The sequence below is a fragment of the Malurus melanocephalus genome, unplaced genomic scaffold (genome assembly GCF_030028575.1).
Source record: "Malurus melanocephalus ecotype Western Australia unplaced genomic scaffold, MMel_1.1 scaffold_226, whole genome shotgun sequence".
NCBI lineage: Eukaryota > Metazoa > Chordata > Aves > Passeriformes > Maluridae > Malurus > Malurus melanocephalus.
In genome coordinates, this window is record NW_026623458.1 from 1085769 (window position 1) to 1106900 (window position 21132).

Sequence of the window (21132 nt, forward strand, 5' to 3'; positions counted from 1 at the left end):
GGGCTTCTAGACACCACTACAAATAACATGATTCCCTCTTTAAGCCTGTCTCCTCCCTCTCYGTCCAGGCTGCGGTGCTTGTGAGGTAAGATTAACAGCTCAAAAACCCCAAAACAACAATCAAATCAGTGTAGATGAAGAATGAGGGAGGAAAGATCCAGCCTGTGTGATAAGTGGTGTGGAATAGGTTTGAGAAATGTTTTTTTCTCCAGCCCTACTAGCTGATGATGTCTCTCACGAAAAGGTACTGCATTTTGGGACGAGAAGGATTTGAGCCTATCGTGTAAGTCAAGGGGGTGCACAAAAAGCAGCTTTGCCTGTTTCCTTTGTGCTAAGCACATTGTGRATATTCTTAAGCATTGCCACRAGGATTAACACCCCTGCATTTTAAYGTGCCTGGTGCTGGAATGTAGCTGGAAAGCAGAGCAGGCAGGAATGGTGTCTCCAGGCTGTAGACTCCGCTAGGTGACTCTTTGAAGTCCTATTCAATAGCTTTCTATTACTCTTTATATTTTTTTTCCTTTTCCACCTTTTTCTTTCTCCTTCAGCCACTTTGGGAACAAGTACGGCTAGATTTCATGTTTCTCAAATTTAGCGGACTGTTCAGTAGTATTTTAAAAAAAAAAAGCAAAAAAAAAAAAGCATGTGGACAGAAGTACAGAGTTTGGTGTTTACTTTGGATCATTAACCTGGTCTGTAAATTTGATTTGATCTCTCCTTTTTTTGGTTCCTCCCCTCYTCTCTCTGTGTAATTTCAGAGCCTGCAAAGAAACGCCGTCTTCTGCTGCTTCGGGATCCCAGCAAGAAATGGGAGTCTGATGGATTGTCAATGCACCTGCTTTGTTTAAAACCCAGCCAAACAGATAAGTGCCCTTTTAATTATCTCCAACCAGTGCTTTAGACATAGCTGTGCACAGCTCCTCTCTTCAGCTTTGTTTCAGCCTGGTGGGGCTGTTTCACCCCTGCAAATGAACGCAGTGTGGGTCTCATTTCAGCTGAGAAATACCAGATGATRTTGGTATTTCACGTTAAGGTAATTAACTGGTGTCTGAGGGAACTGCAGCTGAGGGCTTGGGAGGCTCCCAGGGGTCTCTCCCTGCTCTTCCAGAGCCGCTGTCTCCAGCAACCCTGTGAGGKTTTGGGACTCTGAGGATCAGCTCTGTGGGAGCAGACCAGGCTGATGTGACCCATCTGAGCCTTAAAGAGTCCTCCGGGACTCATTAGAGGTTTAATAACTAAACTTGGCTGATTTGATTGAGAAGATGCTTGTGCAGGCTTGGCTCAGTCTCAGAGAAACCAGCTCGTGCTGCTGGCAGGAGAAAGGGCTTTCTGCATGTGTTTGTCATATGTGCCCAGAGAAAGTGATAACTCACTTCCTCCTGCAGACTTCCAGGTGGGAAAACAGCTGGGGATGGGGGAAAACAGACCTTGGTTCCCCTGAGCTTACACAGGGCATGCAAAGATGTATTGTGGGTGAGTGCTAACAAGAATTGTCCCCTCAAAGTTAGGGGAATGTTTTCATCTCTCTACCAAGAAATTAATTTCTGGCTGCTTAAGTCGGCTTCTAGAGGTGACTGCTGTCTCCTTGTGGACACACTGCTGCAATTACTAAATTATTCAAGAAATCCCTAAAATAGGGTCTCCTGTAAAGGGTTAACTCTGCAATAATATACAGCCATGGGGCTGGGGCAAATATTCACCATAATGCAATTTACTGAGTTAGAATAATAAAAAAAAGAGCACAGAAGCCGAGGTGTYAGCATTGTTGGGGATGTGTGGCGGGAGGCTGGACAAGAGCCAAATTATCTACTCCAGACTTGTCTTGCCTGCTCTACCAGGGATAATTAGCAGTGTAAAACTGCAGCCAGGTTCACTGCAGCAAATTAGGCTGTGTTAACTGACCTGAATTCGACTCACCTACCCAAAAAAAAGGTGCGTTTTGGTGAAGTTGCCAACTTAGGAGTGACAGAGAGAGACGGGAGAGACAAGGCGGGGAAGTGGGAGGTTGCCGCAGTTTGCGAGAGCTAAATCTGGATCAGCTTGTGATCCCTGAAGTGTCTGAAGTTCCTTCTTTTCTAGGAAAAGCTTCACTGCTGCTGTTATTACCAAGAAAGTTTTTATATTAATAGAAGAAATGACACACATCTGTTAATAATGACTAAGCTCCGTCTTAGAGTTGTAAACAGTACTTATTCCTGACTCCTCGATACTTTGAAAGCAAAAAGGCTTGACACTATTAAAAAACACTCATAAAACGGATCTCTAATGAGAGCATCGGGGCTAGTTCATTCAGCTAGGATGAACAGGAAGTTAAAAAAGCCTAAATCATCTCTGTGCACCAATTGATGCAGCTCGATGTTTTTCTAACCCCAGAGATCCWCAAGGTCTTGCATGTTAGGCTTGCAGCTTTAAATGTTTTCTGCCAGCGACTGAAATGAGTGTACCCCCACAGTAGGTCCCATTAAATTAACCCTAAACTGGCCAGTTCAAGGCATCAAAGTCAAATTTGGAAATCATCCTGAGGTGTGGCTGGAATGCAACACGTAATGCCTGTGTTGCCTTGCAGAAGAAGCAGAAAAACCTCAGAGTGTCWCTCAGGAGCTGTACCGATGACAGAGGTGATACCAAGGGTGTTCTGTGCACCCGTGGTTTGGCTGRCACTTCCTGCAGATGAGGAGAACAAATTCAACAGCWCTTGACAGGTTACTGGAAAAAAATWTTRTCCAGAAAAGAAGATCCTCAAATCCTTAACTCCTTGCCTTACAGGTGAGCCTTGAGGACACTTGTAGCTCCTGAATGTGTGAACTTCACCTGTGATTAGAAGGAAACCATGGGGAAGAACAAGAAAGAAGAGGCCATCTTCCTGAGGAAAAAGATAACTTTGCTGCGGGCTTTCTCACTGCTCATCGGCAGCATGGTTGGCAGTGGCATCTTTATTTCCCCCAAAGGAGTACTGAAAAACTCKGGCAGCGTGGGCTTCTCCCTGGTCGTCTGGTTCTCCTGTGGGCTCCTCTCCATGTTTGGTGAGTGGTGAGATTTGGCAGCCTTTGCTTAAGCACCTGGGAGGTGAGGGGAGCCTGCATGTTTTTGTGTTTAGAAAGTTGGGAGATGAAGAAARCCAAAATTCTTGATTCCTACTGTAAGAAAAACAAAGGTTTAAGAAGTCAGGGGGTGGTCACTTGGCATTTTTAGTTCAAATTGTTTCACTGGGGTAATGGACAAATTCCATCACTTATGGTCCCTGAAAATCAATTCATGTGCAGGTCCGGGGCAAAGGAGAGGCAGTGGCTGTGAATGGAGACAGCGTGGTCTCTGCCAGGAAAGCTGGGAGAGAATGAGTGGACTGTTTCTATGAGGTGGAAGGGAGATGTAGGCAGCTAAAAGGGAGTCTGGGGGCTGTGCAGTGATTTCACAGGCACTCTGAAGAGGGCAGGAAAGGACAGTCCCAAAATGCCACATGGGATCCCCTTTCTGTTGGACAGAACAGCGAAGCACTRGAACAGATTTTCTGGGGAGATGCAGGTTATTCTCCAGCCTGGGATGGGTTAGGGTGTTTGTCCCTATCCACAAATGGTGTGGATATGTCTGATACTGCCTGGGAGCAGGAGATGGAGCAGATCAGCCCCACTTTTTGTGTCACACTCTTGGCTTGAATTCTGTCATTTAATACTGGTCTTTTCTCACCGAGGGTTGTCTTTCTGCTGACAGTTTCATTCTAGTTCTTCTGAATTAACATAGTTCTTAACAGTTACAGTGGATAAAACATGTAGCTGTTAGTTTCTTTCATTAGCTGTATATAATCACCATCTTAGAAACTCTCTGAAGGTTCTATTAAGACAACTGCAAATTAGCTCAGGAGAGAAATCTGCTTATTACAGTGGGTGACTTCAACATTTTTCTTCTGTTGTAACTTAGGAAACAAAAAAAGCAAAGAAAGGWGAAACCCCACATGAAAGAAACCCTATATTGAGACTGTGACATGTACRTGCAAGTTTAGAAATCGAGACATTCAATTGTTAGTAGGGCAACAAGTTGTTCTTGCTCTCAGCACGTGTACCAGTATTTCACACTGCAACCTGTGTGTGGTTGTTTGGTGAATCATACACTTTTCCTCAAAGAAAACCTTACAATATAATATGAACACGGCATTTCTTTTAACCAAGCAGAACACTAAATAATGTGTGCTAATCACACAGCCCAAGCTCTCGCTTGCAAAGGTTTCTCCCTCTGCAGCATCCTTTGATACATGCTGCTGGAAGGGCTTTGGGAATCTCTTTATCGAGTTACTGCATTTTGTAGATGGATTTGTTGCTTTGCTCTTCCCTTTTATCAGCTTGATGACCTCCCCTGATCATTTCTCTGACACTTTTTTGCAGTATATTTTAAAGGCCTGCTTTCTTTTATGTTTTTTTTTTCCCTTTCAAGTGGGTCATATACACAAGTCCCATTGCATGAGTTCAGCAACACACTTATATGCATGCTTGAAGCATTCCAAGGGACCCACTGGGATAAATGAAATGAACTCTCTGCCTGTGATGCTTTRAACAGGGATTCTGTGTGAATTTTCCACCAGGGAGACAGGAAACATTGAGGTTGTCACCATCCTGCATGACCTGAATATGGCATGATTGCCATGGGACTTGGAGGCATGRCCATGTCACCACTGGGTTCAGAGGAGGGAAGGGATTTATGTCAAGATGTGAGATAAGGGCTCAAGAACGTGGCCTGGGATCAAAAATGTGGTTGGAATGACCAGTTCAGCCATGGCTTGTGGTTGAACTGCTGTAGCTGCTTTGTAAGCAGCATTTGGCCAGTCTAACTGTGAGGAGAAGCAAGAATCTGGGATATTTTTCAAAGGAAACCTCTTGTAGTTTAGAGCAACATTTCTATCACACACCTTTCTTCAGAGCTTCCATGGGAATGTTGTAACATTAACCAYAAAACAGAGAATTTCTTCCCACCTGACAGGTAAGCCAATTACTTCAAAACTTACTTCAAAACACTGCAGCACCCAAAACCAGGGAAAAGTGGTTCTTTTAAACACCTTTTTCTTCCTCCCACTCACTACTTATTTTAAATGGATTTGTTCAATCACTGAAAAATCGCACAGACATGGAAAATCCATGGGATTATTTACCTGATACATTTCTACCTGAACTTTTCCAGGTGCCTTGTGTTATGCTGAGCTTGGAACAAGAATCACYAAGTCTGGAGGACATTATATCTACATTTTGGAGACACTAGGGCCTCTGCCAAGCTTCTTATTCCTGTGGGCTGAGTTTTTTGCTATCAGGTGACAGATTTTGTTTGCTTGCCTCTTTCCTGAATGCAGTGATAATTTAAAAAAAAAAAAAAAAAATTATGATGCCACATAACAGTCCAGGCAGTTTGTAAAGGAAAAAGTAGAAACACACTGAATGATTTTTGAAGATTTTTTTTTTAGTGATAAAAGGGAGAAGAGCTATTGTGGAAATAGTTAAAAATGTTAAAAATGTTCTGTACTTGAAGAATATCTCTTCTCCTTAGGCAGTTGGTATCTCCCAAGAGCCATGATATTTTGCAGAGACTGACAATAGATGCCAGATTTATTTCAGATCTTCTGTTTTCAGGGTGAAACTTTTTTGTTTGCTTCAGATTCGGGAAGTGGAGACAACTTTCTGGCTTAACTCCAAGTTAAATMATTTATAAAATTGTGAACGACTTCYTTTTTTAACATTAAAATGAGTCCTCACCTCTCAATAACCTGTATCCTTCATGTGAGCTGAGATGAAGCAGAACATATGAACTACCCTTGCATTGCTCAGTATGATTAATCTCAACTTTTGCTTTTAAGTYGGAAATTAATCATTTTRCAGCATGTGCTTTTTAACCCATTGACTGAGAAAAACGTGTGAGAGAGACTCGATGGCAATTCACCATCTGCATGGGTGAGAGGATTAAGCCAGGTGGGGAATCTTGCTCTCCCTCCCAGGTTTTGTACAGTTTTATCTCMTGCCATTTTCCAGCCATCCTCAGACTGCTTTGTGCTTGGTTTTTCCCCACTCCAGACCTGCCAACAGTGCTGTGGTTTCCTTGGCATTYGGACGCTACATGCTGGAGCCGTTTTTTGCCCCCTGTGCTGCCCCTGTCCCTGCAGTGAAGCTTGTGTCTCTCCTGGGCTACTGTGAGTACTGACACTCATGGGATTGTCCATCCTGGCCTCTCTGCCCTAGACTAAGAGCACTTATGGGATGTTATTTCCTGGGAAAACTGTGGGATAGGGGTCCTGTCTTACCTYCCCAGCTCCCTAAAATGTTCTGATTCAAGGTGATGGTTTTGGGACACTCTATTCTCCAGGAAGGGGAATGAGCCTTCCTGTTGAACAGCTGGAGTCCTGGGTGGGGGAATTTTGCCAGGTTGGGAGCAAAACATTACTCTCCATGTGTAATTGTGCAAAAGCCTCATGGGTTGTGAGTGTAAGGCTTGAGGTTTTGGGCTCCTCTCCTGGTGCATGCAGCCTGTGAAGCTGTCCTGCCTGGTGTGGCACAGGAATGCTGAGAAGTGGGGTGCTGATCCACCTTTCTGTGTGGATCATCCTGCTCCCTTTTAGGAGCCTAACTCAGCTTCCCCTGTAAATGCTGTATGCTGGGCCACACCTGTAATGTTTTAAGACACCTCTCACCCCAAGCATCCTCTCTAAAGCACAAAGATGGGCCTTCTCCCAGCATCCCTAGGGCAGGGAGAGCCGCTGTGTTTTTTCCTGCATGTGTCAAGCAGGCTGCAGCTGTAGCAGTGTGGTCTTTTCTCCAGACACAGTCCTCACCCTCAACTCCTGGAGTGTCACCTGGAGTGCACGGCTGCAGACGGCTCTCTCCGTTATCAAACTCCTGGCTCTTGCCCTCATCATCGTGCCAGGGATGATGCTGCTGGCCCAGGGTAGGTGGTGCTGCATGTCTGCAATGCTCAATGGMCCCCTCTGTCACAGCTTTTATCAGTCCCAAGTGACAAGTGTGGTGCCGCAGCTTTCTCTGTTGTGTGCTGGGTGTGAATGAGCTGGGAGCTGAGATAGGCTTGGCTGGCACAAGCTGCATCATTGCACTTGGCTGGGTGGTGCTTTCCCCAAAACTGAGTGGGTCTTAGTGCCACAGGATGTGTCATCCTACCCAGAGACACGCAGGCACCTTCCTCTGCTGATGGCCTTTCTTTGGAGTCAGACTTGCCTGTTTCCAGTGTGGCTCAAAATCTTCCAAAGCAGCACATGTTTGATGGACATTTAGGATGGGTGACAGTATTCCCTGAGCTGGTCACAGCTGGGCCCTGGTAATGTCATCACTAACCTTCCTGCGGCTTAAACTAGTGCTTTTTACCCCTAAGCCAAGATGGGCAGTAATTCAGTGAACTTACAATGAACTTGGCATGGGATTTCATACCCACATCCAGAATGGGGGAGAAAAACTCTGCCTGTAGTATGTTCTGCAAACGGTACGAGAGTACTGGCTTTAATCCAAGGCTCAGTTTATAGAAAAGCCCAAGGCATTCCCACTCAAGGGATGAAGCCTGCTCCGTCTTCATGCTGTTACCTTCTTCTGCAGAGAAAACACCACAGGCAGTGGGCTCCATGTTCATGTTTCTTTCTGATGTCTGGAGCTGGCTTCTTTGAACATGAAAAGGTCCCCTTGGGCTGGCAGCACTTCTGAACTAAAGGACTGCCCTGCAGCTAGAAATCCCCAGCCATTATTGTTAGGAATGCCTTCAAATGACAATCTGGAGCCCTGGCACCCGTCCTGTGGTGGGGAGGATAAGTGCTGGTGACATCTGGAGGGAGAATTCACTGAGAGACTCCAGTATGACAGGTTGTATTTAATGTGACTCACAGGGGACTGTAAATTGCTCATTAATGCATTGCAGGCAATAAATCCTTTTCATGCACCATCACTTAGCAGCCATCTTCTCAGAACATAAAAAGAGTACCCCAACAGGCCCCCTCCTATATTTTGGGTTASTTTTCTTCAAACCTATTTTCAATTTAGCTTCATTTTTTTGTGCTTAAAATCAGTTTTGTGCTTTTAAATAATTTTGCCTGATTCCTCTGCCTTATGCTGATTTTTTTTTTTGGTTGCACTTTTGTCCTTTCCTCTTCCATTACCTTCTCTTTGACTAAGGTTTATTTTAGAGACTTGCTGGGCCAGCATTTCAAAGCCAAAACCTTGTCACTGRACTTCTTGCAGAAACACCTCCACGAAAGTGGCCTGACTTTCTCCACATGCTCCATGGCATGTCACACCTTGCCTGGTGCACTTCTTACTTTTGAAGAGACTTTATTATGGAAAATTAAACATAGGTGTGGAACCAAACCTCAGGTTACCTGGATTTGAAAATGTTGGAAATGCAGCTCCTTTTGACTGTGTTCAAATGCAGTGTTTCTCTCTTCCCTAAATTTTATTTTTTTTCAGTCTGAGAAAATCCTGACTTTGATTTTTTTGGTTATGTTTTGTTTTGTTATTTCAACCAGAGAACTGGAAGGAAAATTAGAGGAGTTGGTAAATATCTGAYACACCTCTACTTTGGAAATTTTATTTTATTCGCTCTCTGTGTCCTTTCCTGTGAGTGAGTGGTGGTGGRTCAGACTGKCAGTTCCCTGCTCCCCTTCTCTYCTCCAGCCTGGTTCCCATGCWCTGGCCAGCWCAGGGCTGGGGTCAGTGCTCCAGCAGCAGGAATAGGAGGGAGCACAGTGAGAGCCCAGTTAGCTGCCTCGCTGGCTGCATCACATCAAAGGGGAGTGTGTGTCCAGCTGGAGAGGGGACATGGGGGTCAACCCAACASATTAATTTTGGGCCAAAAGAGAGAACAGGACAATGCAGATCCTCACTTCTCCATGATCTCCTGTTCCCAGAGAACGCTCTGCTGGAAACAACGAATTGTTGTTGTTCCCCTTGCTTAAATACCTCCCACAGCTGGACAAGGGATAGATTTTTTTTTAATGTTAGCATAGGAAAGTAGAAGTATCAACAGCAGCACTGAAATTAAAGCAATGAAATCAATCTGAATCCCTGGCTCCKAGGAAATCACCCTCTTGCCAGGTCTGGACAAGGCGTACAAGGAATGTTATCCTACAAGGAAGGAAGCCTGTCTCTGACATTTTCCTGCTCCGTATCCATTTTTTATCTCCTCTGCAGGCCACACCGCCAACTTCCAGGACGCTTTTGACAGACAATCTCTGGTCGTGGATAAGCTTCCCCTGGCTTTCTATGCAGGCATGTTCGCCTACTCAGGCTGGTAGGTGCCGGGAGGGCACTTCAGGGCAGCACACGGGTGCCCTCAGCGTGGCTCAAACTCTCACCCCGTCTCTTCCCATCGTGCAGGTTTCAGACCAGCTTTGTGCGTGAAGAGTTGGTCAAACCTGAACGGTAAGGCTGGGAGGAAGCTGTCCTGGGTTTCCTGCAGCTTTCCCGAGTGCAGGATGGGAGGAATAAGTTTGTGGGTTCACCTGATKGCCATCAGTTGTGCTACCAGACAAAATCTGCAGTGATACTGTGCATAACGAGGGATAGCAGCTTGTTCTTAGTGTGTGTGTGTTGCCCTTTCTTGTAGAAATATCCCCCTGGCTGTCATCGTGTCTGTGATTACGGTAATTGTGGGTTACATGCTCACCAACGTCTCCTATTACACAGTTCTGGGAACACAAGATGTTCTGGCTTCTCCTGCTGTGGCTGTGGTGAGTTGTCACCCCTGTTGTCTCCTCCGTGTGGCCAGCTGAGGCTGTGGCCATAGCAAGTCTTTCAGAGGTGTTTTTCCTATAAAGTGCTTCCTTGCTTTGTAATTTCTTTGGATTACTGGGCAACAGTCATGCCTAAAAGATAATGAAAAATAACCTGCAGATGACAGTAGAAAAGGAGAAATTATGAGTTATATATTATTCCTTCAGTGGAAGAAGTTTTTTTTTTTTTAACCTTGATATCACCTAGAGATCACCACATGTTCCTAAAGTCACGTTTGCTCTTCCCCCAGAGCTTTGTGCAGCGAGCCTTCAAAAGCCTGATCTCCGTGGTCCCTGTCCTTGTTGCACTGTCCTGCTTTGGAACCATGAATGGAGGAATCTTCACATTTTCCAGGTCACATCTCGAAGGATTTATTATGCTTTTGGCTTAATGAATCAGAGGAAAGCAGCAACAACTTGTGGAACTCCCCATCCACACCACTGGYATTTTAGCCACTCTTGTGGGAAAAACAAGGCTTTTGACACCCAGGTGGTCAACGACAGGATGGTCCCTTTTGGCTAAGAGTTTACCCTTTCTGTTTCTGGCCAGGTCCAGACTTTGGTACCTCARTCTGCTCACAAACAAAGATTTTTATCCTCTCCCCTACCCTTCAGTTGAAATCCCCAGTGGAAAGTGAAATGTCAATGTTTCTGGTGAACTAAAGGCTTTGTTGATGTTGGCAGCTGCTCAGTGAGACTGAGTCTTCTTTCACTGGGTTCAGCCAGCTGTGCTGCTGCAGGGCACGGGGTCCCTCTKTTGTGAGGCTCTCTAGGCAAACTTCCCCTTGAGGACTTTGCTTTGAAGTCAGTGAAATGTCACTGGGATGGGCTAYTCCTAAAACAATTGCTGAGGTTCAAGAAGTCTTGTAATAGCAATATGAGAAGCTTTGTTCCATGAAAAATGAACTTGCCAGCTTCACTGTCTGCCCCACTCCGTGTCCATATGGCAGCCTTGAAATTGGAGAGGAGGGCAGACCTTGTGAAGAGSAATGTTGTGCTGGTCCTGTGGAGCTGAGTGAACTTTCTGCTGTGGGTTCTGCTACACAGCTTCTATTGCAAAGGGAAAAAAATCTGTTGATCTGAAAGGAATGTTTCCTAGCGTGAAAGTTAAGGAATTATTTGATCCACTGCCTTGAAATCTTGTATTAAATACAGGTGAGGAGGATCTTCCCCACTAGCTGCTCTCAATAGTGTTTTTTTTGGAGGATGAGAGGTCCCTGGACAGCAGAGGTTCTTTGTGTCCCCTAGTGACCTTCTCTCCCTCATCCTGGCATCATTAACATAATCACTGCACAATGTCCRTATAAACACTGATGGGGCCTCCCTGGCTGCCTGCCAGCCACACCCCTGCAAAGCCACAGAGACAGCAATAAAACTGGTTGTACACTTGTGCCCCAGCTGCTTTGGGCCCTGCTCCAGCCCAGCTGATGCTCTGGCATGGTTTGTTTGGGGATATTAAATTTATAAAATTGGATGTGATTGTCTTCTCCCTAATTGCTCTTTCACGAGTCAAAGTGGGGTGGAAGCACAGAACTCTCTGCTCTCATTTTGTAGCTGTTCTTGTGTGTAGCTGGCCTCTTGGCACTGTGACAAACTATTTTCCAACAGCTGACCAGAGGATTGGAAATCATCTGTCATTTGAGGAGATTGCACTTTATTTTTTYTATATATGTATATATAAGAATATAGGCTTCAAAACTGACAATCCCCTTTCATAAACTCACCAGCTTCTCTTATAAAGGATTGAAGTTKGTGATCCCTCCACTTCCTTTTCACTGGAAAGATTAATTCCTTTTCTGGTGTCAAGAGACTTTTTCACTCCTGTTTCCTGCCTGAGTTCATTCATGGTCACTTTGTACTTGCCCAGGGGTCTCTGCTAATGAGGCACCCAAGGAGACACTGCCATGGTGACTCTTCTGATGGTGGGYTCTGCATTGCATTGAGCTGGTCCTRGGAGAGCTGTAGGAATTCAGCCTTGGGTTTTCTTCYAAATRCCCCAAAGTGGAACTCTGWACAACCTTGTCTAGTGAAAGCTGTCCCTGCCTGTGGCAGGGAAATTGGGTTTGAACCCAAACCATTTAAGGGTTCTATGAAAGAGCAGCTAAAGGCAGAACTGTTGCCTTGAATAGCAGACTTGTGCTGGGGAAGGGGTCAGGTGCCTTGATGTCTAAGGTCAGTGCAGTGACTGATCCCATTTCCAGTCTGGATAAAGGATGTTAATGCACARGGCTCCCTGTCTTTTCCTAGGACTCTGTTTGTGGCCTCCAGGGAAGGGCAGTGGCCTCCTCTCTTCTCCATGATCCACATCCGAAGGCATACACCCCTTCCTGCTGTCATGTTAATGGTAAGGAGATCTGGTTCTGTGACATGCTCTGCTCTTTTGCAGTGTTGRGTTTCTAGCAAAGGCTGGATAAATTCAGAGGTTTAAAGGGCAGTTTAAATTACCTCCTGAAAAATAAAGAGGGTGGGATACGGGAAATGGCTTCAAAGTATTAAGTCCCCTTGAGAAAGCCATGGTATCCAAATGCACAGCTTTGAAATCTCTGCCTTATAACCTTAGACACCTTTTTTAAAGTGCAGTCCCTACTATCTGCCACAGTTGCTGCTTGATAATGCSATATGRAAACACCTCTGCCAGGCTTTGGCTRTYTKGAAACTGAAAATTCCCAGGTGTGRTGGAAATGYAGGGAATGAGCATTTGTAGAGATGGTCTGGTCTGATGTTTTGGTTTGTTCAGGGTTTTTTTAATGGCAGTGGTCCAGCTCCATCCAAACCATGCCGCAGTGCCTGTTGCAGCTTGGCTGACCTGCTGAAAACTTAGCAGATGTCATTGTAGATAGCCTGTATACCAACAGTGCAGAATTTTGGCTTGGACATGAGACACCAAAGATGCTGCTGAAATTGAAATAATCACTCCTTTCTGCAGCACAACAGAAGCTACCTAAGCCTTTAGGTCTTTTGCCTTCAGTCTGTGACACCGTTTTGTACAGTTCTCTGACCTCCAAAATGTCAGGGGGGTTGGAGGAGCTGATCCATATTACCCTTCCTAGTCCGAGTACCTAGTCTGTTAAAGTAAGGCTTTAATGTCTGCATTTCATGTTCACAATGCTCAGTTCCCTTTGGTCACTGCCATGGTCTGCATTGGAGACATTTACCACCTCCTGAACTTCTTCAGCTTTTCCCGATGGCTCTTCATAGGATTGGCCACCCTCGGGCTCATCGTCCATCGTCTCCGTCACCCGGAGSTGCACAGCCCCTTCAAGGTAAAGCCAGCACATGTCTGTCACTCCTCTCCCTGATTTGCTGTTAATCACAGCATTACATGGTCATGGTCACCTTTAAGCTCTAAGGGGGTCTCAATCCCTGATGCTTAGTAATGCATAAGGGGAGATCCTGAAATTAGCTGATATGCCCAAACAGCCAGATGTGGCAAATCCTATAAATCCAGTTCCACACRGAGTCACCAGATGCATCTCTTGGAAGACTCCTTGCTCCAGGGGACAGTTTGGTGTAATTTTTCTTCTTCTGCGTTTAGCAGAGACCTTGAAGCTTCCCAGTTTGTTGGTTGGCACTYGTGTCCTCCTCCAGAACCATRCTAAATAAGTTTTTGCTTTTCCTCYCAAACCAAACTTCTCAGGACAGGTTTATTAGCAGGTAGCACTGTTGATGGTTTCAGTTGCTGAGGTTTTGCTTCGTTTTGTTTTAGAGATTAATACTTCCAGCRCCTACTAAACGCTGATTAAGCGAGGGAGGGAAATAGCGACTTTTTGGTCAGTTTGACTGCTTTCTCCCGCTTTCCCCCCAGTTTTTATCAGTTTTGTGAAAGAAGGAAGGGCTGTGCGCAGGTGGCGCGGGGACGTGCTGCGCTCTAGTGGCCGCACACGAGCYGTCCCCTGCCCGGCAGAGAGCAAAGCTGACATAGGCTTGACTCTGCTGGTACTCAACGCTCTCTGCAGCATTTTGGGCTAAAAACAGTGAGAAAACGCCGGAAAGAGGAGGGAGCAGTCTGATCGCACACCTCTCCAGCAGATGTGCAGCGTGAGTGTGTGCATATAGGAGTGGCTGGCAGGGAATGCTCTGGCTGGAAAGACAAAAAGAGTGCCTAAGTTTGATGGCTGGAGGGCTGCCATACCTGGAGCAACTGATGTCTTCCGACTTGGCATGTTGAGCATCCAAAATGCAATCTTTATTACTGGTAAAGATTGTCACCCTAGATGACAGCAGCTCCTTCATTCCATCAGCTATGGCGAGATGTTATTTGGCTGATGCAAAGACAGAGGGASTGTTTCACAGGTTTATTATTTATTGCAGTGTTCCTATTTGCTCTCCAAATAACCCAGATGAATTGGCTCATCCAGTAGGGTATGGCTGAAGTGCTGAGTGCTGCTTTGATTTTCACCAGGGTGTCGCTGAAGCTCAATATTCCTGATGAGGGTACTATAGAGATAGGGAGCTTGCTTTGTCTTGGTTTAGTCTTTGTAAGTCTCAGGCGAGCTGGAGGCAGGTCAAAATGAGTCCTGAGTTTTATAAGCAAAGAACAGTTTGATTCAAAATGTCACTTCTTTCTTGGCTTCAGATTTTCCCTGAGCAGTTCYCTTAGGTGGTAAGTAGGTGTGTGTGTGCATGCACAGGAGCAGGACATCCACAGAGCGGTGGGGTGTGAACGGCTTCTCCTCCTGCTTGGCTTCCAGTTGCAAGTGAGGTTTAGATTTTGGTGCACATGAATATAGGAGGCATGAACCTCACAGGGCACTGGGCTCTGAAGCTGGTGGGATTGTTTGCAGTTTATTMTACAGAAGCACTTGTCAGGACAGGATATGATTCTCCTCATCTTTAGATGGAGGAGTGAATACAGTGTGTGCTGATTGGCCACCAGTTTTTCCTGATCATCCTCTGTTCTCTTTCCCCCAGGTTCCCCTGTTTGTTCCTRTCTCTTTTACCATCATCTGCCTCTTCACAGTGGCAATGTCTTTCTACTCAGACCCTGTGAACATTAGCATTGGATGCACCATGGTTTTGAGTGGCTTTCCAGTCTACTACCTCATAATTCACAGGCAGATGTCAGACCGCTGCCGTAACCTTTTTTGTAAGTACRCATTTGACTTTCAGTAATGCAGACCTAAACACGCTCAGGGATGGGGGTGCTGGTTTGYTCCCTGTGCTCAGCACTAATGCAAACTGCTCCTTGACCAACAGACCTCATGAAACCTAAATCATGACCCCTGGGATGTTTTCCCCTCGGCACAGACTCCACAGCCAAATTTGTTTTAACAAAGACRAGGCTGAGGTCTACCAACAGGGAGAAACAGCTCTGATTCCTACTAAATTTTATCATATCTTTGGGATCACCAGGTCTGGGTCAAATTTGTCTGACACAGAGCAACAAGACCAAAAGTTAGGATGGAGAGACTGTAGGCAGACCCTGTAACCCCATGCACAGAGTTATTTGCTGAAAGGTTGGTCAGAGGTCTGTCAGCTTGGGGGAAGAGGCCAGGATGGTTTGGGCASAAACGTGGCCATATAAATGAAGTACACCTCCACTCCGTGCGGTGTCTAGCACAGATTTCCTTTGGATGTAGGCATGGCGGAACAATGTTCTTCTCAGAAATGAGAGCCTGGTTTGAGTTAAATTTATCATTTTTGTTACAAGTCTTGTTTTCTTTTGATTTGATGTTGTATGGAGGTGCATCAGTAACCACTGAATAGAAGAAAACATACAGCAAGAAAGAAAACAGATACAGTGATCTGCCAACATAAAGTTGTCCAGCCATTGGTGCTGATGCTCTGATTTTCAGCCATATCTCAGGATTTCCTCTGGATTAAGCTTCCTTCCTTTTTTTCCACCCTTTCAGATTATCTTACACACAAGCTACAGTTACTGCTGGAAGTTGTCCAACAAGAAATCAAGACTTACTGAGAAAACCATCAGAACTCACAGAAGACAATAAAACTGACTTACTCCATTTTTGACACCTTTGATTCTACCAAAAGCAGGCCATGCTTTTATTCTTTTTAGTCAGTGCAAATGAAGATGACTGAGCCAAAACCTTGCTGCAAGTGTTCCTAAGCTTGCCAGTTGGGATCTGTTCCTGCCCTTTTTCCTTTTTCAGAAGAGCAAACTAATTCTCTGACACAAGCTTGCTTTGCCTTGCAGAGTGTCTTTGAAACCAAGATCTTGATTTTGCATCCTTGCCCAGTCCTGAGTAAAATTGAGTGTGTGTGTGTGTGTGTGTGTGTGTGGCAGAGACTATATTTTGTTTTCCTAACTTGGCAAATAGAGGAAGGGGGCATGTTGCAGAACTTAGAATCCAATACATGGAAGCCAAATGCAAGTTTTAAACTTTCTGTAGTGGCCTGTCTGTGGACAAGGGGAAGGGTTGGGGAGAGCAAATTAGAGATGAGGCAGATGAATCAGAAAGAAGAAGGCAGGGGGATAAAATCTGATTCATCAGAAAGTGCAGATTCAGCTAATGAGAAGATATTTGAAATTCAAGTATTAACGAGGTAAGGTCAGAATGTTTTGCTTGGATTTTTGTATAAGCAGAATGAGGTTTTTTAGCTTTGAAATAATCTTTCAACTTTGAATTTTACCTTTCTTAAATGACATTTTTTAATGTACAAATGATTTTTTWAAAAAATCAGYTACATACCAACTAGAAAATGACAGAATAGATCCTGGTCCCKCTCCCAACTTCCCACACGCACTCCTCACCAGTGAAGTTGAAAACTCAGAATTTGGCCCAACTCCAGTGAAATACAATTCCTCCTTTAATTAGACAGGACCATGGATGAGACTTKGGCACATTCCTGAATAAGTGCATCTTTTGGTGCTGTATGAAGACATGAGTGACTTCATGTCCAAGCTTTAACTTGCTGATTGCACATGACTTGCTGATTCAATCCATAAATGCTCATTTGAACTAATGGCCTAAGAAAGGTTTCCTTTATTGGATTACTTTGGTTTACATTATTAATGTGGCAATGTTATGTCCAGATAAAACAGCAATTAGTTATTTACAATCATGTAATTGTTAATCAGTTCCTAAAAGATGGGAAAGTAGCATGCTGAGCTTCTCTAATAACTGCTGGAAAGAGGAGCAGCAGAACTTGGAGCATTTTTAAATCCTGGTGTATCAAACATTTAYGTACTTAAAATAAAAACAAAGTACCATTTACAAATCCAATGTAAACTACTGAAATGTGTAAAATTTTGGAGCTAAAGTTGGGGTTTTTTTCAAAGCAATTGAGAATTATGAGTCTTGTAATGACTGTTTCATATTCCTCTGCTGAATTAAATTGGGACAGCAGCAGTGTGGCTGCAGGGCTTGTTCCCCCCTTACTTTCCCATAATTTAATTTACAAACTGCTGGACATTGTCCACCAGGAAACACAGTCCCACTGGGAAAATCCTCACTGGGGAAACCATCACAACCCACAGGAGAAGATTCTGGGTTTAAGTGATAGAATGATTTCAAATAAGGTCTGGAAATGCTTCCAGGCTCCCAGGAAAGAGCCAGTCCCTCCTTGGGCCAGGTTTTACTGAAGCTAAACCCCCTGGCACAACTTCCCACAGCACCTCTCTGTCAGGACCCAGAGTGGGTGTCTGGGGAACCAACCTGAAGAGGACCTTGCAGCACCAGGTAAGCCCATCACCCCAAAATTTCCTGAGCCCACCCACAGTGTGCACATGCTGTAGCATCATGACTCCCACAGCACACCTTGGAGAGCAGTCTGAAATGGCAACAGAGCTGCTGTGTCACAAAGGCACAGAGGAGGGGTGAAATGTCCCTTCTTTGTCTGTTCCTTCTGAAGAGAAACAATGCCAGAGTGATTTTTGCCTTTTTTTCTCCAATAAAGGCCTGCTTTTATGTTACCTCCTATATTGAAATTATCTCGAGTTTCATTGCTAGGTTAAAAAAGGCAACAGAAGAAGTGAACACGAATTGAAATTTCTGTGAGGAAGATAAGTAATGCTACCTGCTGGACCGTGGTTTCTTTATAAAGGATAAATCGTTTGACATATGCAGGGAAACCACACTTGGGTGCCTTTGCTGAGTGTGCAGGAATAGGATCTTGCAGGGCTATGCATAGGATGTCTGCTCCAAGACCTGTCAGACTCTGGGAATGCAGGCAGATATAATGCCATGGCTGGGAAATCAGATGTTTAACAGCTCCATGGATGACGTTGCAATTAAAGGGGATAAAAATAAAAAGGATGATGTTCAGAAGGTATCAGTTTACGGTGAGCTCAAGTTTCCAGTTTGTGGAGAGTTGTTTGTTTTTAAGGAGGATGGTGTGCTGCTCCCAGCAAAGATTATAAACATTTTCCATCAGAATGCTCTTCCTAACGCTGCTATCTCATGCCTACTGAAGGTCTTGGAGCTTCAAGAATGGCCAGAAGCAAAAGAAAGTAAGTTCAGTTTAATAATCCCATTTGTGGTATTGTTTTTTGTTTTGTTGTGTTTTTTTGGGGGGGTTTGTGGGGGTTTTTTTGTGTGTGTGTGTGCTAGGGTTTTGTTGCTATGTTTGTTTTTTTAAATGCTATGTCTATAAAATGCACTCAGAGTGCACCCTTTCAGGAAACTCAGAGATCTATGTGCTTCAGCCACTGCTGATCTGGTGTGACTGGATCACCAGGAAATAAAAATGTTCTGGGCAATTCAGCTGAACACAATCAGGAGGGAAAAAGAGTTAAAGGAATGCTTGCATCTGAACAAGTTTGCATAGTCAAGAAAGTCCCCTTGACCTGTTGTTAAGCTTTATGCCTCAGTGCTCTGCTGGGAAACGCTGTCAGCTTCTGGAAGGTTGGAGGTCAGGCTGGAAAGCTCCTAAGCCTTGCCTGATCCCTGTGGGGAGGAGCAGAGAGGAGGATCAGRGTACAGGAATCCCCTGCCTGGGGCTGTGCAGAGCTGTGGGGGCCGAGCCAGCCCGTCTGGCAGGGCTCCGTGGGGTTGTGTGGCTCAAAGAGAACCATCTCCAACCTCAGCAGAGCCATCTGTGACCCTGGGGACAGTGGGATCAGCGATGCACCCACCTTCTGCACTGAGGTTTGGGGGTGGCTTTGCAAGGTGACATCAACTTTTGGCTTTCTGAGAATGGTGCTCAGCAGAACTGCTCCTTGCAGAAAGGAGAAGGTCCTGAATATCCCACTCCACTGGAAAGCTGGGAAGAGCTGGCTTTAGGAAGTGCTGGTGTGCAATGACAGGACCCCAGGAGCAGGGATAAGCACTGCTGGCTCGGGCTGATGTTGATTTTGCAGCCGCAGCTGCCAAAGCCCTGGGCTGTGCCTGGCCCGCTCGCCCTTGTCTGTCGCAACAACCGGGGGGAAATGTCACCCAGCCCCGCTTCCCAAGGCTCGGTGGCGAAGAGACACCCGTGAGCCCACGGTAGGGACTGCCAGGGAGACAGCCAGGTACAGATGGGCGGTGGGGAGCTCGCAGGGAGRGAGCTCTCCCAGGACAGCTGTGTGTCCCTTTCCAAGGAGATGCTGCAGCCAGGGCGCTTTCACCGTGCGGAACAAGGGTGGGGCAGCTCATCCAGCCCGGTGGGCACAGGGATGATGSCCTCAGCTCGCCAGGGTGGGCACTGGGGACAGCAGTGCCAGGGAAGGGCAGCGTGCTGTGCTCGGACAGCCTTCCCARGGTGGGGCTGAGCGGGGAGGGCCGGACACACAGGAAGTTCATGGCTTGTGGGCTCGGCTTTAAGCTCTGCCGGAGGAATGAATACCTGCTTGCACTTTGTCCTGCTGTAAGTTGCGTTCGTACCTTCGTTCGTCTCGTGTAAGGGAAAAGGTAGCATGAGGTTTGAGGTTTCTAACTATAAAATTTCCTCTGTATGAAGTTATTCCTGTTAAGATATAAAAAGCAAGTTTGCAGTTGTAGCAAGACCRTGTAGCAAAATCTTCAGCAAAACGTGAACTGCCTGTCTTGCCAGCGAAATATTTCTGCTTTTTAAGTGTTTCACCTCTGTCTGTTTCTAGTTGGGGTTAGTTGGTGGGTGGAAAATCCCAGCACGGAGCAGAAATGCTGCTGGAAAGTGAAAGGGAAAGTAGGGCACAAGGGGACATTTTTGTAAGCTCATGTGATTAGGGCAGGCTSGGAGCCCCGAATTTTGGCAGGAGAGCCGGCAGGGTAAGCACCTATCTCTGGAGTGGGGATAAAGGAACAGAGAGGGGGCAGCAGTGGAGAAAAGCTGCTTGAAAATGTCATCCCACCTCACTCCCCTGCTTTCCTCTTCATTTCCCCTCTCCCCACTTCCCCCCTCAAATTCCACACATCAAATCCGCAAATTTAAGTTCTTCAGCCGTGCCAGCAGCAGCATCATGGTGCTGTGCAGAGGGGAGAAAAGAGACTGCCACATCCATAAAGATCTCCTGGTAGTGCTGGACCCCTTGAACGCCCTGCAATGAGAGAGAAGGAAGAATTTGAGGCATTTTTCCAGGAACAGGCCTGGCCRGTGTCACTGCACACACAGCGTGACCGTGGTCCGCAGGCAGCGCTCGAACAAGAGCCGGAGACCCGGGCTCTTCCTTGCTCTTTGTTCCGGCACTCCAGGGGCTGCCAAGCCTTTGTTTTGTGGACCTTTGCACCGCAAACAGCTCTGTGGGGGAGCTGCTCCTGCGATGATTTCCTCTCACTGGCCTGCTTTGAATAGCAGTGATCCCTGCCAAAGCACGAAGGGCGTCAGAGACGTGATCATTTCCAGTTTCTGTTTCAATATCGTGTTCAGATTCTTCAGGCAGCTCAGWGTAGCTCTGTCACAGACCCTTGCAAGCTCCACAGCTGGCAGGTGAGCAGCTTTTGGCTATGGATATGTGATCCACGACAGGCAATGCTGTAGGAGCAGTAAAGTGATGAGATACATACAGTAAGTGTTGTCTGGATCCAAAACTTTCTGGAGGGTGAAGCACAACAGGAGGCAGAGTAAAATCCCGTGAATTTGAATTATTAATGGCTACTTGTTTCATCTTCTTCTCTTTGTAGGTTGTGTCTCTGAGGTAGAGAGCAGAGCTGAGRCTTTGCTGGTAAGTTGCAATATTCCCTCCTCCAAGTGAAAGTGCTCTCTCACTCCCCATCCTCAACAGGACAGGAGGGGGAAAACAAGGTGGAAAAAATCATGATCTGACATAAAGACCAGGTGATCACTGGGCAAAACAGACTTGGCTTGGGGAAGTTAATTTATTGCCAATTAAAATAGTTTTAGATGGTGAGAAAAAAAAAAATTAGATTGCCTGTTCCCCCTTTCATGTGTYCCCAGTTTCAACTTCACTCCTTTGTCCCTGATTTTTCTACCTTCTCCTACCAAAGCAACGCAGAGGGGAAGGGGAATCCATGTCCTCAGTCTGTAAGACTTGCCCTCTTCCCCTCCATCATTCTCAGAAAATTCCCATGCTCCAG

The 21132-nt window shown here is 45.7% G+C and overlaps 1 protein-coding gene across 1 annotated transcript; it reads left to right on the forward strand.

Moving 5' to 3' along the window:
• Positions 1-869: 869 nt before the first annotated feature.
• LOC130578404 (cystine/glutamate transporter-like) lies at positions 870-17609 on the forward strand. Its single transcript, XM_057374467.1, has 12 exons — positions 870-3023; positions 5167-5293; positions 6048-6163; positions 6790-6915; positions 9156-9255; positions 9342-9386; positions 9571-9694; positions 9988-10091; positions 11984-12080; positions 12850-12999; positions 14648-14822; positions 15589-17609. The coding sequence occupies exons 1-12, from the start codon at positions 2831-2833 to the stop codon at positions 15651-15653; spliced, it is 1422 nt and encodes a 473-aa protein (XP_057230450.1). The 5' UTR covers positions 870-2830; the 3' UTR covers positions 15654-17609.
• Positions 17610-21132: the final 3523 nt, after the last annotated feature.